The sequence below is a fragment of the Elephantulus edwardii genome, unplaced genomic scaffold, assembly GCF_000299155.1.
Source record: "Elephantulus edwardii isolate Elephantulus edwardi_28Jun2011 unplaced genomic scaffold, EleEdw1.0 scaffold00141, whole genome shotgun sequence".
Taxonomy (NCBI): domain Eukaryota; kingdom Metazoa; phylum Chordata; class Mammalia; order Macroscelidea; family Macroscelididae; genus Elephantulus; species Elephantulus edwardii.
Window position 1 is genome coordinate 4,189,437 of NW_006399891.1, and position 17,631 is coordinate 4,207,067.

The 17,631-nt window shown below is 41.3% G+C and overlaps 1 protein-coding gene across 16 annotated transcripts in view; it reads left to right on the plus strand.

The window, feature by feature from the left end:
• Positions 1–17,631, plus strand: part of TRPM3 (transient receptor potential cation channel, subfamily M, member 3) — a 790,873-nt gene that overhangs the window by 363,285 nt on the left and 409,957 nt on the right. For all 16 annotated transcript variants that reach the window (XM_006894402.1, XM_006894401.1, XM_006894387.1 and 13 more), the window contains exons 2-3: positions 1,835–1,914; positions 3,666–3,870. In XM_006894402.1, coding sequence (XP_006894464.1) covers positions 1,835–1,914; positions 3,666–3,870 — 285 coding nt within the window. The remainder of the gene's footprint in view (positions 1–1,834; positions 1,915–3,665; positions 3,871–17,631) is intronic.

A 17,631-nucleotide genomic window follows, 5' to 3' on the forward strand; every position in this document is an offset into this window, starting at 1 on the left:
GAATTGCAAATCTGCCTCTGGTGTGAGGGCACAGAGAGAGAAGTGGACACACAAGGATCCTTGGGGAGCTGTGGGAGTGCCTTTTCACAGGGACATGTCTGAACACTCATAGACAGGGCCCCTTGATTATGATCCTGATTTAAATTGGATGCAATCCCTTTTGCCCTCACCTCTCCTCCATGTTCATACTTGTCTGTATATGTGGGTAAAATATACCCAAGAAAGCACATGCCAGCTCAACACTTTTCACATATATGATTCAATGGCACTGGTTACTTTCAGTGTGCACGCTGCCATTCGCCTTTACTGTCCTTTTCCAAATTCTTCCACCATTATTACCATAAACTCATTGCTCCCCAAGAAATAACTCCTCTGATTCACCTTCTCCTCCTACCCTCATTAAACATTTTGTTTTCTATAAAGTTTCTTACTTAATATTACTTAAAACACACCATGTTCTGGTCAGCCAGTCATGCATTTGTTGATGAACACTAAGAAAGTTCCACCTCTTGGCTATTTCTGAATGATGCTTCATTGATAATTGGTGTGCAGGCCACGCTGCTTCTTCTAAAATATGCTTTGTCATGAGCATTAGATAAATGCTGCCTCCCACATCTAATGTTCATAAAGACCCCATTGTAAAAGAGGAGAGGAATGCAGGATGCAGGAAATCAGGGTGAATCAAACCATAGCGTGGTTAACACTAATATTTGAGTCTTAGTTAGAGTCAACACCAATTATGGCCAATAAATGGAGGTTGCAACAGGTGACATTAGTCATTGATTCCAGGGATGTGAACAGCTTGCTTTTACATTAGTTCTATGTATCCTAAGAACACAAGTTTATCCCTGCTACTAAGTTAGAAAGGTATCAAATGGAAGTATCATTGCAAGAGGTCTTTCTTAGAAAAGGAGTCTTCCGAGCAGCTTACTGGATTTCACAGGAAATTCTTCTACTATTTCAAATGCTGGGAATCAAAGGAATATAAAGATGCGGAAGGGACATGCTGCTTTGGAACAAAGACTGTACAGTTTGCTGGAACTTCCTTTGTCCACCATCTAAGAACCCAATCTCAGCTGCAGGACTCCTGGGTGGACATTTCCAAAAGGGGTGTTTGCTGTGCTGAAAGGCATGTGAGATACAAAATGTATTATCTTACTTCCTATCAAAGGTGCTACCTGTGAAATTCGGAACTGTGAGGAAGACATTTGTTTTCCCTGTGTTTCTGTTCCTTGTATTTTCCTAAACCTAAGAACTGAGAATTTATATTTCAAAAGAGCTTAGCAACAAATTAGGACTTTTAAGTTATACAATCCCCTGGCTATTTTTGTTTGCTTCTATCAGAAATACTATGAACTTTGATAAATATTGATAGTTGTAGAGGTGCTTCAGACCTTTTGTTCACAGGATCACTATGAGTCATGCTCGGCTCAAAGGCAATAAACAACAACAACATCAAACACAAAAACGTTGCATATATTTAGATGCATTTTTTTCTATCAGTGAATAATTATTCTTCTCCAGACATGCTGCTTTATCCCTCTACTTCCATTGAGGGATATACCATTGTCTTTCTGTTCTTCCGAAATAATTGTAAGTTTGGTATATAATTCCATCAGTAACAGTTTTTCCTTTAGCATTTGGAATTACGCTGTTGAGTATCCTTCGTCTGAGAATAATGTGTTTTTGCTATACGCAGTGTTGATGTATTAAGTTTCATAATTTCAATGCAGTTAATAAAAACTCTAGTCTGTTATGTGATTATGAAATGTTGCTTCTTATTTGAAAATACTTAAGAGTTAATGTTCACCATCCTCTTTATTTTCTCTTCCAGGCTCAGAAATCTTGGATAGAAAGAGCATTTTATAAAAGAGAATGTGTTCACATCATACCCAGCACCAAAGACCCCCATAGGTAATTTTACAGTCTTTATAATACATAGAGAATGTGCAGTGGTAACTGTGGAAACTAATCTTGAATCGTAATTACTGCTGACTATAAAGGGATTAAAGGAACCCTCAGCTGTTAACCAAAAGGGGACAATTAAAACCCACCAGCTTCTCCTAGAAAAAGGTTAGGAAGCCTACTTCTCTAAAGGTTTCTAGCTTTGGAAACCTTACGGAGCAGTTCTCCTCTGTTTACAGGGTTAAGATGGGTTACAGTCATCTAGGCAATAGTGGATTTGAGTTTGGAGGGTAGGGGGATTACCGCCAAAGATACTTTTTTTGTCATTGGACATCTTTGAAGCAGTCATATATCTACTCAGCACTTACTATGCCACGTCAGTCGCAAGTTTCCCAAGAGCCCATGCAGGATAACAGATGCTGTGGCATGGGGGGTAAGGTGTTGCCCTGTCAACTCAGAGGCAGAAAGTTCTAATCCACTTGCTCCAAGGGAGAAGAAATAGGCAATCTCCTCTCATGCAATTTACAGACTCTGAACATCCATTGGAAGGTCAGCTGTGAGTCAGTTTTGACTCAATGGCACATAACAACAACAACAATCTACCATTTGGGTAGGAATTAAACCACTAAAAATACAGATGGGTATTTGTTCTTAGAATAGTTACATATTTTTTCTTCTAAATATCTCATCAAAATATAATACACTTATTTATGTTCTCCTCAGTATCTGAGTTGAGGGCAGATCACTGGGGAACACGGGGGGTGCAGTGGTTAAGGACTCACAGTTAATCAAAAGGTTGACAATTTGAACATCCCCCCTCCCCCCAGGAACTCCATGGAAAAAATATGTGGCCATATGCTCTATGAACTGTAAAGATTATTATGAATTAAAACTAATCTATAATGATTACTATAGCCTGGAAACCCGAGGGGCCAGTTTTAGTCTGCCTCAGTGTGTCACCTTTACATATGGGGTAAAGTGACATAGAAATGTCTGGAAAGGCCCTTATGAACAGAAAACATATTAAACAGTTCAAAATATGAACCATAAGACATATATAGTGTGTAATATCAGACATGTCACCTAGTCTTCACACTGTAATCCCTGAAGTGGTGTGACAGCACGCTGGCACCCTGTGTTTAATACATGGTAGCCAAGTGTTGTGTTGTGACTCTTGTTATCAATATCCGTGTGATGGTGGTAGTAATACATGAAGGACATTTCTGTGATAGAAGGAGTGCTTTGCAGCTTTTCAAATCTCTCACGGATCACTTTTTCACTATTTCTTTATGAACGTGAACCTTTAAGGCTGCAGAATTTTATTCCTGGTATTGGTTATGTGACAGTAAGTATCAATTGGAGGAGACCAATTAGGTTAAGACCCACATATGAGTACAATTCTGGATTTAAATGCACATGTCCACATTCTTGCTTTGTTGTTGTTCCTTGTCCTTTGTGCCAGATTTGATAGACAGGAGAAAAGAGTAGAAAAATCTAGGAAACTTCTGTCTTCCCGTGTCCAAGCTAAACAGTAGATCTAGCATGAAAAGGGAGAGTGGAGAAAGACAGGCACTAAAGGGAGGTGAGGAGAAGGAGGGGAAGACAGAGAGGCTGCGTCAGTCCTAAGGACACCACCAGCCACTCCAACCACACAGGAGATGCTACCTGCATGCTGAATGGGCTGTTACGTAGTGTTGAATTCTGTGTGTTTTCCAGCAATGGCTAATAAGCAGGGGTGATTTTTGTCTTTTCCGTTGTAGGTGTTGCTGTGGGCGTCTGATAGGCCAGCATGTTGGCCTCACTCCCAGCATCTCCGTTCTCCAAAATGAGAAAAATGAAAGTCGCCTGTCCCGCAATGACATCCAGTCTGAGAAGTGGTCCATCAGTAAACACACTCAGCTCAGCCCGACAGATGCTTTCGGGACCATTGAGTTCCAAGGAGGCGGCCATTCCAACAAAGCCATGGTAATCAAAGAGCCATTCAGTGACACTGTTAGATGGCGCCTTCAATCCTGCCATGGACTGACTGGTGGGAGCTTGGGATGTCATCTCAGGCATGAATCTCCACTCTGTGATTCTTGACTGAGTGACTTTGTTCTGCTCACCTTGACCCTTGTGTTTCTGCACTTCCTTTCTCAAGTGGAGGAAAGAAAACCTTCCTCTCAGGATTATATTTAAAATGTCAGACACAATGACTATAATTAATAGAAAATGGCTTTTAAAAACTATTCACTTTTTAAAACTATTCACTCTCTATTCTCTAACTCTCTTTCTTTCATTTTGATGATGATTCTCTTACCCTTAGTTTTTGTTTTATTCTGTTTGGGATCAGCATTTGTTGTTCCTCAAATAAGTTTTAAATGATCATCCCAGACTATTTCCATTCCTCTTGCCTTAGGAAGCTTGCCATCCAGATTGAGTATTTTTTTTTTCTCCGAACAGCTATTTTCAGTAGTGTTCTCAGTAAAAGCATTCCACATGAATAATATTTTTAAAAGGGGGGGGGAAGATCTTCTAGAAAAGATCTAAACTTTACTCACAAGAGCTGTCACTTTCAAACTTCAACTTTCATCAGGAGCCACTCCCTGAAGGACTGACATGTTTTAAGAGGAGAAAGGCACAGCCTCTGTTTTCTGAAGTTCTAGAAAAGCTGAATTCTTCTAGTTCTTAAGAGTTAAAAGAGAGAGAGTGCGTTAGCTGAGGGTGGAGTTGTTGGAGGCGGCTGCTCTCAGGCATGCCACAGTTTGGAAAAGAAATTTTGCTTAGAGAAGCATACTGCAGAGTAGAAGGGGAGTTCATCACCTCACATGAATCATAGCCTGAAATATGCAATCAAGGACTTTTCTCTTCTCCTCATCCCTTCTCATCCCCTCCCCCTACCGTTTTCTTGCCTTTCTACTCTCTTCTTTCCCCTCTTCACTCTCGCCAGTATTTTCTTTGCCAAGAATGGCTGATGTAGATATGCTCATAGTTCTTCTCTATGAAAATTAACTTTGAGGTATAGATTAAGTTAAGAAGACTTCTGAGCTGTCTATTAGAAAGGACGGCTGCTGTTTGTTGTTTCTACGTGCATCACGTCAGTTCTACATCCTGGTGACCCTTTGTGTGGTAGCGTGACGCACTGCCCGCTCCTGTGCAACCACCACTGTTGCAGCTAACATGACAATCTGTGTGGCTAAGGGTCCTCTACTCTGTTGACCCTTCACCTTAGCAATCACCATGTCTTTCTAGAGTACTAGTCCCCTCTGACAACAGACCCAGGGTAAATCAGGCAAAGTCTCACCGACATGAGCTAGGTGCATACCCGCTACACCTCATCCAGGACATGCTTTGTTGTTCTTCTGACACGTCCAATTCTTCAGCACCATCATTGAAATGCATCAATCCAACCAAAGAAGAACCAGTACTATTGCAAAATACTAGGAAGCCCTTGGAAAACAGAGTAAATTAGTTAGTCTTGATCTATAATAAATCAAGAGAAATGAGAATTTTGCAATTTCCTCATCCACTTAAGGAGCGGGATATATCCCATCATAAGAGGTCAGTAAGGGTCCTCAAGTAATGATAGTCCCCATTCACACTGTGAGGGTAAGCAATATACAATGTAGATTCTTTAGAATCATTATTGATGGGAGGAAATCACGGCAAAGCTCTGGACCATACTTTGGTCATGTTACTAGGAGGGGCCAGTCCTTAGAAAAGAACGTCATGCTTGGAAAGGTGGAGGGTCAGTGCAAGAGAGGAAGACCCTCAAAGAGATGGATTGACACAGTAACTATAGCAATGGACTCATGCATGTCAGAGCTGGTGAGGATGGTGCAGAATAGGACAGGGTTCAGATTGGTTGTTCATAGGATCGCTAGGAGCTATGCTTGACTCAACAGCACCTACGACACCACCATGGTCTTTCCATAAGAAAAGCGATGCTGATGATAAATTAACTTATCAGACAAACATAATCATAATGGACTGATCTACCCGGCAACTTTACAGAATGTCTGTATGGTGCCACCAGCATTGTGCCACAAACCCAGTGGGCAGGTAATCAGCCTCTAGTCATGATTTCATCAATACACAGAGTCAGTGAAATAGAAAACATGAACATGCATGGAAGAGCCATTGCCTCGAGAGACTCAAGAGTTGCACCTTCTAAGGTGTCACCTCCAGAAATTCTAAGGAAGACCTATTGATGTGTTTTCATAAAGTGCAACGCCCAGGAAGCACTGTAGGGCCATTCTGCTGGTTGTCACAGGGGCCCTATGAGTGAAGTAAACATGATGGCACGTAAACATAGTTACTGTCATTATGTCATGCCACAATATGTTCTGAGCTCCTCTGGGGACTGATTTCAGAAACTGTATAGATCACAAGAGAAGTTGATCCTAAGGATCTCAAATTCCTAAATCTTGGGCCTAGTCACAAAGGACTTGGACCAGTTTTTAAAAAATCAAATCTGTTCTCTAAAGATGTAGTTTCCCACCAGCTTCTCCATGGGAGAAAAATGAGCAGTCTCCTCCTGTGTGATTTACTGCCTCTGAAAACCCTCTGAAGGGTCAGCTAAGAGTCAGTTCTGACTTGAGGGCACAATAACAGAAACATAACTTAAATTATCTGGGCCTTCAGTCATTTTTTTAAAAAAAATATAGTCATAGTAATGCTTCTGTCATAAACTGTCATTAAATGAGATAACATGTAAAACATTTACAAAGCACATCACAAGACAATGTAAAATTAATTTTAGCTGTAACTTTTATTGCTACCCACATTATCATTTGCTTCAGGCTCTGAAAGAAATGGCAAAAACATTTTGATTACCACTTTAGAGAACACTCTTTTGAATGTATAAGTTGTAACATATTATTTCAGAGAGTCAAATTATACTCTTTCCATTAACCCTTTAAAATAATTCCAGATGTTCTGATGCCTTAGCCTAGTGATGGAGGGCAGACTCTGAAGCCACACTGCTGGGTTTATAATGCAGCTTTATCATTTACGACTATATGATTTTACCCAATTTACATAACCTCCCAGTGCCTCATCTCCTCATCTGAAAAATGGAGACATGAATTCCTATTTCTCTGTGTTGTTGCAAGGACATTAAGTGTTTACTCCTGAGTCTGGTATTAAAGGTGGACAATTTTTGGCTATTATTATCACTCTTGTAAGGATTCCCTTGCTATAGCTAAGTAAGAAGCTTCCGGATGAACTACAAGATGTGTGAACTTCGAAGTCAGACACACGGACCTAAGCCCCTCTCTCTGTCTAGCTGGAAAGTCTTAATGAAATTGAATTTAGTTGAACCTCATTTTGCCCATGTCTGTCAAATGGGTGACGTTCCTTTTGTTAATGTTTATGAGGATTATGAGAGAATACGCTTGACTACGAGCCAAAAACGGTTGGCTGTTTGAACCCACCTAGGGAGCTGTGTGGGCATAGTCCATAGGAAGTTCAGCTGTTAACGCAAAGATGCCCCCTCTCCAATGGCGTCAATCAATCAGTGGCTCCAAGGGATAAGGATAGGATACACAAGCTTTTCGTGTGCAGTTACTGTTTCCGAAAACCTGCTGGAGGGCCAGCAATGAGTCGGTTCCAACTTGACAGTAATCAGTTTGACTGAGTTTGACAGACATCTTGGGAGATAAGCCTAGAAAATCCTGTGACACCATTCCTACCAGGGACCACCGTGAGCTGGAATTTACTTGACAGCATTGAGCAAAGGCAACATCTAACTAGTGCTGGAACTATTTGTGAAATGGTTACCTATTTATTAAAACAATAGTGATGGTATGGTAAAGCAACTGCCTTTACTTCCCAGAAGTCCAAAAATGTATTAGAATATTTTCACAGACGTGCCAGGCTGCATAGACCAGCAATCTACTGCTGCACTATATTGAAGAGAAATACACATGGGGTCATTGTGAGTCAAGGTCGACAGGACAACAACTAGTGTTGCCATTAAGAAGTACACCACTGATGTGGGGCCTCTAAAGAAGAGGCATACCTTGTACAGTTTGGAAGGCTTGAAGTTCAAATCTGGACATAGCTCTAGGGCAGAGTTCTTCCTAGTCTGTTTGTTGGAGTTCCTTGGCTTCTTGCTCCACAGCTCCCGTGCATGTCATTATGTCTATTCTGGACTTTCTAACTCAGAAGCAATTCTCTCTCTCACTTTGCCATCTAGTCAGAACTGACTCAGAGCTGACCGTCCAGAAGGAGATTGTCCATTTTCTCCCATGGAGCTGCTGCTGGTGGATTGCAACCACCAGGGATACCTGGTTAACAGCCCACCTCCCTGTGGACCACTCCACCAGAGCTCCCAGAAGTGATTGCATTTAGGACTTAACCCACACTGGGAAGGCTGCTTTAGCATAACAAAATAAAGACTCCATCCCAAATAGGATTCCATCCTCCAGTACAGAGACCAGGACTTCAATACATATTTCAAGGGGGCATAGCTCAATCATAATAGTGATTAGACAGGACTAGTCATGTGTATAACCATTCATCATTGACTGGAGATAATGTGGTTAGTTAAGTTGTCATATTGTACAACTTCAACTTTCCCATTTAGGGACTCTCCTGCTTCCGCTCATTTCCACGGAACAGAGAGTGAGATGCTGTTGCCTGACATCTTCACTTCATTCACTATGTGCCTCTAAAATCAGGTGCAGATCTTGAAGCTACCATGGGCTTGAACTTGTGCCTTGTGTTGCTGTTATTGCTGTTTGGTGCTGTCAAGTCAACTATGACTCAGAGCGATCCTATGAACAATGGACCTTGCCCAGTTCTGTGCCATCCTCATCATCTCTAAAATACTCCAGCTCAATGTTGCAGTCACTGTGCCAATCTATCTTATTGAGGGTCTTCTTCTCTTTTACCAACCCTCCATGTTTCCAAGCATGATTTCTTTTTCAATGACCAGTTCCTCCTAAAATATTGCCCAAAGTACATGAGACAAAGCTTCGTTATCTTTGCCTCTAAGGAGTACTCTGGTTGTATTTTCTCCAAGACATACTTGTTTTTCTTTTGGGAGGCCATAAAATGCTCAGTAATCTTTGCAAACACCACGCCTAAAGGCATTGATTCTTGTTCTATCATCCTTATTCATTGGTCAACTTTCAGATGCATAACAACTGAAAAGAGTGTGGCTTGAATTTGCTGCACCTTAATCTTTAAAGTGACATTATTGCTCCTTAGTTCTTTGGAGAGGTCCTTGACAACAGATTTTTTTCAGTGCAACACATCTTCTATCTTATTTTTGGCTGCTAGTACCAAGGGTGTTGTCGATCCACACAAGATGAAACCGCTGACAGCTTCACTATTTGTTCCATCTGTCATGATGTTGCTATTGTTAAGTGTGACCTATCCTGCACCATCCTTTCAGTCTCTGTTATTCTCAAACTCATTGTTGTAGCACCCTGTCAGTCCATCACATTGAGCGCCTTCCTCTCTCACTTATCCTTTGACTTTCCCAGCATCATATCTTTTTCTAAGGACTGGCCCCTAATTACATGCCTAATGTATGTGAGATGAAGTTCACCATCCTTTCATCTAAGGAACATCCTGGTTGCACCTTCTCAAAGCCAGATTTCTTTGTTCTTTTGGCAGTTCACGGTGTAGTTAAAACTCTTCACTAACCCCACAATTCAAAGGCAATGCACCTTCTCCAATCTTCCCTATTCATTTTCCAACTTTGTATTTTTCTCTATGGATAAAGCAACCATCTCTTGTAGTCAGTTTCCTTCTACCTGAAATTTCTTGTTTCCTCCTGAAAAATGTTATTGAGTGTTAGATATTTTCATTAACCTTGGACTGAAATTCCAAATGTGTTTTATTAGCATGTGTGTCCTTCATACTATTAATCAGAACACTATTCATTTGGCAGTCTTCACACTGCATATGACCAGTAACTGGGGTGTGCGTGTGTTCTCACCAAGGTACCCACGAAACCTTCCATGGCAAGAACAAGTACTACCTGGTCTTGGGCTGAAATCCACTAACATAACACCGACTTTGGACTTCCTCTTACTCAAACCCAAGGTCCCACCCAGTTCACTGCCGTTGAGTCTGACCCATAGAGACCCTTCATTGGGATTTTGAGGCTATAAATTCTGAATGAGAGTATCCTGCCCATCTTCCGCTCTTGAAGTAGCTGGTGGATTTGAAGCCCCAACCTTGCAGTTAGTGCCCTAAGACATTATACACAATGCTACCAGGGTTCCTACCCTCTTCTCAGAATGAGTAGTAATAGTGCTCAGGCCAGGGATTTTCTTGTGAAAACAAAGTAGATACCCTTTGACAACTGAGGGCTTTCTCGTTGTCCATCCTTGGGAACTAGCTGACGTGCAGTTTGGACAAAGGGGACATGAGGAGAGAGGAGGAGGTTGAGCTGCCTGTGGCCCTGGGGTGGGGGGTGGGGGAGGGCTTAACAACAAAGGACACGCCACAGAAGTGCAGCAGAGGCTGACTGCGAGCCAGCACGTCAGATCCTCAGCACATGCCATTTTGCCTCATTGCACTTCAGTTAAGAAACACAAATTAAAAACAAGTTTTTAAAATTTTAAGCTAGCAGCTGCAAAACTTTATATTCCAAGCCCAGGCTCTCTGAATAGTGTCTACAGTGGGTTCTGTCCACACAGCCAGCTCCAAGGTTGAACCTTGCTGTTCTCCGTAGTCCTGACCAGTCACCAATGAGGGAAGTCTTTTTTTAATTTTTTTCTGAGTGTCATCAGCAAATCAGGACTAGTTTTCCTCCTTAGTATGACCATGTATTTGAAAAGTGGACTTTGACAAATGAACATGCCAGCTATGCACCCAAGCATAAATGTATGATTTTTGTCACTTTTTTTTTTATTTTTGTCACTTTGAAAACTTCTGACCAGTGTGTAGAGTATCAACAGTGGTCAGAAGACTTATTTAAACAAGAAAGTCCTGTTTGCCAGTTGATACCTTCTCCACGGCTCCTTTTCTGAAACAAACCCTCAAGCTGTTTGGACCAAAGGAAAATCAGTAACTGCTGTTTGTTAAAGAGTGCCCAGTCTTCACCTGGAGAAACCATATTAATAATTCACCAAGACCGACGTCAGACAGGCCAGCTAACACAGCAGGCCTTTAATACACTCTGCTCTTGACAAGAAGATTTGAAAATGGAAATGATTTTCAACAAAGTAGTCAAAAACTCTAGAGGCAGATTAACTTTGACTTTCATTTCTTTTTTTAAAAAAAATAAAATAAAACAAGACACCCAACTGCTATATTTCCTTCATGGAAGTCTCCATTTTCCCCACTCCAGATTCCTAGCAGGGCCTGGACAGAATATGAGGCAAAGTTGGTGGGTTTTGGTAGAGAAAGGCCAGGTAACAGACACGGAGCCCTGGTGGCCACATAGCTGAGCACTGGACTGCAAATTGCAAAGTCAGTCCTTCTGATGCACCAGCGACTTAGCGAGAGAGAAGCCCCATTGATCAGCTCCCATTCCTCTATGTCTTCAGGGCTGCTGTGAGTCAGACCGACTCAGCCGCACACCACACGAGCAAACCAGCTAACCAGCCGCTGTCTAATCAATCCTGGCCCCTGGCGACCAACCCTGTGGATTGCAGACTAGAACTGTGTGTTCCATCAGATTTTCCTAACAGTAAACTCAACTCATTGCCTTCAGTTCAGAACCGACTCATAGCTGACCCTCCTGTGGATTGTGGATTTTGAGAGCCTGTAAATCTCCCAACTTTCTCCTACAGAACAAAGGGATGAGGGAAAAGATAAGATGCTAAGATAAGCTAAGATGGGAGCCATGAGAGAAGTTCCATCATCAGGTTAGCAGGGCAACCCCCTGCTGGACCACTCCACTGGAGACAGTGGCCTTTTGCAAATAGACTACCAGGCTTTTATTTTGAAGTACCTCTTGGTGAGTTCAAACCTCTAACCTTTCAATTGGCTACTACCAGACACTTAGCTGTGCGCACCACCCAGGCACTTTTATTTTGGTAGAAAAAGAGAGTAATGGTGAAAATTTGGCACAAGTCTTTGCTCAGGAAAATTAAATATCCATTTGGCCATGTAGACAATACTGCATGATCTCGCACTTCTGCCACCAAAGGAATTTAAGGGGAGGAAAGTTTAATGCAGCGGTTCTTAGCTGAGATGCTCAGAATAACCTGCACATGGACCACGAGGACCTATTCCCAGGACCCACGTCCACAGTCTAGGTGGGACCTGGGCATGCAATATTTATAAAAGTTAACGAAATTATTCTACTGTACAAACAGGTTTGTGAAGTACTAATTAATCCTAATCCCTCCGTATGTTTTGTACAGGAGGCAATTGGATCCCACAGAAGTTACAATCTTTTCCCTAAGTCACACAGTTATTTATCAGCACAGATGGGCCTTGAACTCAGGCTCCTCAAGCTTCCTTGTCAATTGTATTTTCTTTTGTCACATATATACTGACATGTAGGAATCACAATGGGAGGCTTGTTGAGAAGTTTTATCTAGGTACTTGAAAGGAGACTAATTACTATAATGCGCACAGCTCTTCTTAGCTAATAATTTGTATGTTTTATTTCATTAAACTAAAAATTTGTAAGCATGGAGAATTCTTTATTAAAGTTACATCCAAAGTTAACAACCCGTTTCTGAACCTTTTGGAAGATCTGCACTATTATGTCTTCAAGTCCCTGTCACTTGACCTGGATGGCTGAGTGCAATAGCAATGGAATCCACATCTCTCTCACTTTACACAGAGCAGTCGTGACACAGAGAGAAGACACTCTAAACTGATGGACGGTGAAAGATTCTGATTTCTTGTTCTTTGCATGCAACACCAAGTCACATCCTGCCAAATTGTGTGGTGACCAAGACACTCATGGGCAGAGAATCTAGGCATTCATTCGATTGCTTCCTAAAAGTCAGAGCAAAGAGATGAGGGTAAAGATAAGATGCTAAAGATTTTGTTGCTGTTGTTGTTGTTAGCTGTAGTCAAGTCAGCTCGTGACTCCTGAAGACAGGGGTTTGAAAGGAGGTCATCAATGGTTTGTTTTTAAGAGGTAAATAGAAAAGTCTGGCATTGTTTTCACAGAGTGGGTAACAGTTTAACACTGCACCAAGGAGACGGCTTTGTCAGCAAATATAGGGTCATTTCTCAAAGACTTTCTTTAATCTGGACGAAGGCCACGAGTTGTTTGGAAAGGAAAGCATGACTGGGTTTGATTGCAAATCTTATTTGCTTACTACTCCTTTCTTCCGATTAATGCAGAGCGGACATGTGGGCTAGGTAAGTATGACCCAATTAAGGGCTTGCATTGAAACCTCTTAAGTTACCCACATAATTCCCCTCAGAGCTTCCTCTGCTACTTACTGTGCTTATTAGATCAGGTGGAGTCCTTATTATATTTTTATATCATTTAGATGATTATCCATATCCCTCATTTTTGTATTTGAAGCTCTAACTATTGAGCCTCCTAGGATGAATATATTACCCTTGCTGGCATCATTGGATGGGGTCAGCAACTGTCAGTAGCACTGCCTCTAGAACCTGTAATAGTACATCTTAAAATGCTTGGAGATTGCATTTGAAGGTAGCTATAGATATATTTTACATATATTTGTGTCATATATATGCCTTTTTCCCCTTACATTATGCACATATGATCTGGAGAAGCATGATTGTCTGATACAGAACAAACACAAAATAAATTAATCCTATTTCACTAAGCAATCACTAGACTTCAAGAAACCAAGAAGCTCTCCATAGTGGTTGAGGGGGTTTTGTAATTGGTTCATTGATTTCCAATTTCTCCCTTCTAATCTTTTTACTAGAGAACTAGGTCATAGTGAAAGACTTTTTAGAGACTGAGCATCAAACTAGGGGTAATTGCTTATCTTTCTGATCCCAATCATAGCCAGCCAGTGGCTACTGACTCATTTCTAATCAATGGCAACCTCCTGTGTGACAGAGAAGAGATTGAGGTTGTTAACAATTCCGTCTTCCTCAGGGGCACAAGCAGCATTCTTGGCACCAGCAGCCAGGAAATCAAAAGACGAGTTGCTTTGGGAAAATATCTTGTCAGAGACCTCTGCAGTGTGTTATGGAGCAATGGAGTTGGTCTAGAGACTAAGATACATGTGATCTAGTCCGTGGTCTTCTCAATTACTTTCTATGCATTTAAAAGCTGAAAAATGACAAAGAATGACAGAAGAATCAATGCCTTTGAATTGTAGTTGTGAAGAAGAGTATTGACCATACTATAAACTGCTAAGAGAACAAACAGATCTGTCCTAGAGAAGGTGAAACCAGGTTGCTTCTTATAGGCACAGATTTTGAAACTTCATCTCACATACTTTGATCTGGAGAGACCAGTCTTTGGAGAAGGACATCATACTTGGAAGCATGGAGGCTCAGCGCAGGAAAGGAAGACTCTGGATGAGATGGATTGACACGGTGACTGTGGCAAAGCGGGCAGGTATGTCAGAGACTGAGATTGGCTCAAGATAGGCCAAGGTTCACAGCTATTGTTCATTGGGGCACTTTGGCAACTCGACTGCACATAACAACAACAATAGATGTGTCAGAGTAGAACTGTGCTTCACAGAGCTTTCCAGGGCTGAATTTTCAGAATGAGATTATCATCACTTCTTTCCAAGGTGCCTCTCTCATAGATTCAGACTGCCAGTGTTTGGGTTAGCAGTCAAGCAAAGAAACTGTGCCACCAGAGACTCTAAACCAGACCCTAGCCCTAGACATAATTAAGAACCAACGCTCCTCCAAGAAACTCACTTGTCTCTGTGCCCTAAATAATCCTGGAAGGAAAATAGTAGAATACCCCTCATGTCTTCTTCATATGCTAAATGAATTCTATACTATTTCTAAACCTTTAGGTTTGGCTGTCACAACCTATTGAGGATCAGAGAAGAACAGAACCCTTAACAGTGGGAATTGGCACAGTGATTAAGAGGGATCAAGTGTATCAGACATCTTGAGGATGGCACAGGATAGGGCCAAGTGGGAGTCTATTGTTCACAGGGTCACCATGAGTTGAAATCTACTCCTGTGTACTTTATAGCCCCCCAAAGCCTGCTAGAGGGTTAGCTATGAGTCAGTTCCCATTGGATGGCAATGAGTTTGAGATTTTGTATTTTTAGTATCTTATATTAGGAGTTGTGATAACATAGTGCATGTCATGTTGCACTTCTAACCAAAAAGTTGGTGGTTTGAGTCCACCAGTTGCTCTAAGGGAGGAAGATTCACAGTCTTCTGTTAAGACCTACCAATTCCAAAACCTGATGAGGAGTCATTCAAAGGAAGTGAAGTCCTAGGGGAATTAGTGTCTAACATTGAGGATCACAAACTCACAACATAAGGAATAAATCAAATGATGTTTTCACTTCTAAAGTTTCATGAGTCAACAAACTAGGAATCTAATAGCAATGACACTTCCTATTTGTCTTCTAAGTATTTTCTTTTACATCTATTAAACCACCACAAGGATTAGACACTCTGTGAAACAAAAGGCTGCATGGACGTGGCAAGCTGACATCAGCTGGATCGTTTTAGCAATCTGATGCTACACAGTTTGCTCTGCCACAGCTTTAAAGAAAAATGTCCCTTGAAAATGTGACTACAAAGAATTAGCAAGGGAAATGATACCTCTCCCATCTCAACAGGCAAAATGGTGCACATTTTCACTACAAGCATGGACGAAGCTATTAATATGTTAACACAGATTTACCAGTAGTAGTTAAATTACATAGAAGAACAACTAGTTATAAATTCTGAATTGTCATCATTCCCAAGATTAGAGATGGTTTTACAATGCGAAGGGAGGGAAGCACTTAACATCTGAGGGTGTAGCCAGGTTATTGTTTCACACTTGCTTTAGACTTTTATTAAAACAGCTGGACAAAGTTATTCAGATAAAATTATTCCATGAAAGCTCAAGCTCAGGATCCCCTAAAAAAAGAGTTTTTGAAACACTAAGTTACCCCAACCTCTTCTAAATTGAGATTGCTTCTTTCTCAGGCTTGTGCCTCCCAACCCTGAATTGTGTGAAGGAAATGTGGTCGGCTATCTAGGTGGCGCCACTTCTGTGGTCTCTAGTGCAGAGACAGGCTATCATTAAGCAGCATACTATTTTAATAAGCAAATAGATAGTCTAAGAATAAGGTGTTGTTATTGTGTACTATAAAGCTGGAATCGACCCATAGCTGAACCTCCAGTGGGTTTTCAGAGACAGTTAATTACATGCGAGGAGATTGGTTATCTTTCTCCCACGGAGTAACTGGTGGATTCGAACTGCATTATTAGGGATTGAAGAGCAGGTTCTTACCACTAGGCCACCAGAACTTCCTAATGAAGTGTTAGAGGAACCTTAAAAACAAAACAAAACAAAAACAAAAACAACAAACCCATGCAGGAGTTACTTGCTAAACAAAACAGGTCTTTCACTCCAAGCAGACCAAAACTTCAAGGCCAGTAGGAGACCTCTGCTATTTGAACTAAAGGAAATGTCTGGTTTCCAATTATACTCTCATACACAAAATATCACTTGTATGTTTTTTGCTCAGAACTTCAATTTGTTTTTCCTGAAAATAATGTTAAATGTATTGGCCACCAAATTACCTAAGAATAGATCAGATGCTAACCAAATCTACTTGGCTCTCAGTGGAAGAAAGCCGAGCAGTGTTTTCGTCTGAGGTATTTTTTTATACGAAGAATTATTTACAAGGGAGCTCTGGTGGCCTAGTGGCAAGAGGCTGCGTTGCAATCCCAGAGGTGCGCTGTTCGAATCCACCAGATGCTGTGCTGGAGAAGGAGGGACAATTTCCCCCTGTACCAGTCAGATCTGACTTGATGGTACATGCAAACACACAAAAATAAAGTATTTAAAAAAAAGAATCATTTACACAAGCCATTCCCTTGATAACTCAGAGTTGAGAAGCAAAGTTCAGCAGTTTGAGTGCCCCAGTGGCCCCATGAAAGAAAAGACCTAGTAATCTATTTCCGTAAAGATTTCAGCCTTGTGAACCAGCCATGTAGGATCTCTGTGATGTGGAATGGACCTGCAGCACACAGTTAAAGAGCTAAAGGCAGTGTAATTGCATCTGGTTGTACATAGGAGTAATTTAAAAATTATTTTTTGTAACCTTTTACAAAATTTACCCCATACTCACTCATTCACCCATTGACTTCAAGTCAGGACCACATATTATTATTGTTGTTACATGCCAATGAGTTGTCTGTGACTCTTAATGACCCTATGCACAATAGCTCTGAACCTGTCCTATCCTGAGCCAGTCTCACTGACTTTTCCACAGCTGTCCCATTGCCCCAGTTACTGTGTCAGTCCATCTCTTCGGGGATCTTTCTCTCCCACTGTCCCTCCACCATATCAAGAATGATGACCTTCTCTAAGGACTGGTCCCTTCTGGACACATGCCAAAAGTATGTGAGACGGAGATTTAAAATCCTTGCCTTCAATGAGAAACTTGGTTTCAAACTCTCCAAGACAGATCTGCTTGTTCTCTTGGTGGTCCATGGGGTGTTTAAGACTTTTCCAGCACCAAAATTCAATGGCATTGATTCTTCTTCTGTCATACTTAGTCACTGCCCAGTTCTCTGATGCATAGTATGTACTTGCGAAGACCATGGCCTGAATCAAATGCACATTAGTCCCTAGACTAATATCATTACTATAGAGCAGTTTGGAGAGGTTCCTGACAGCAGATTTACCTA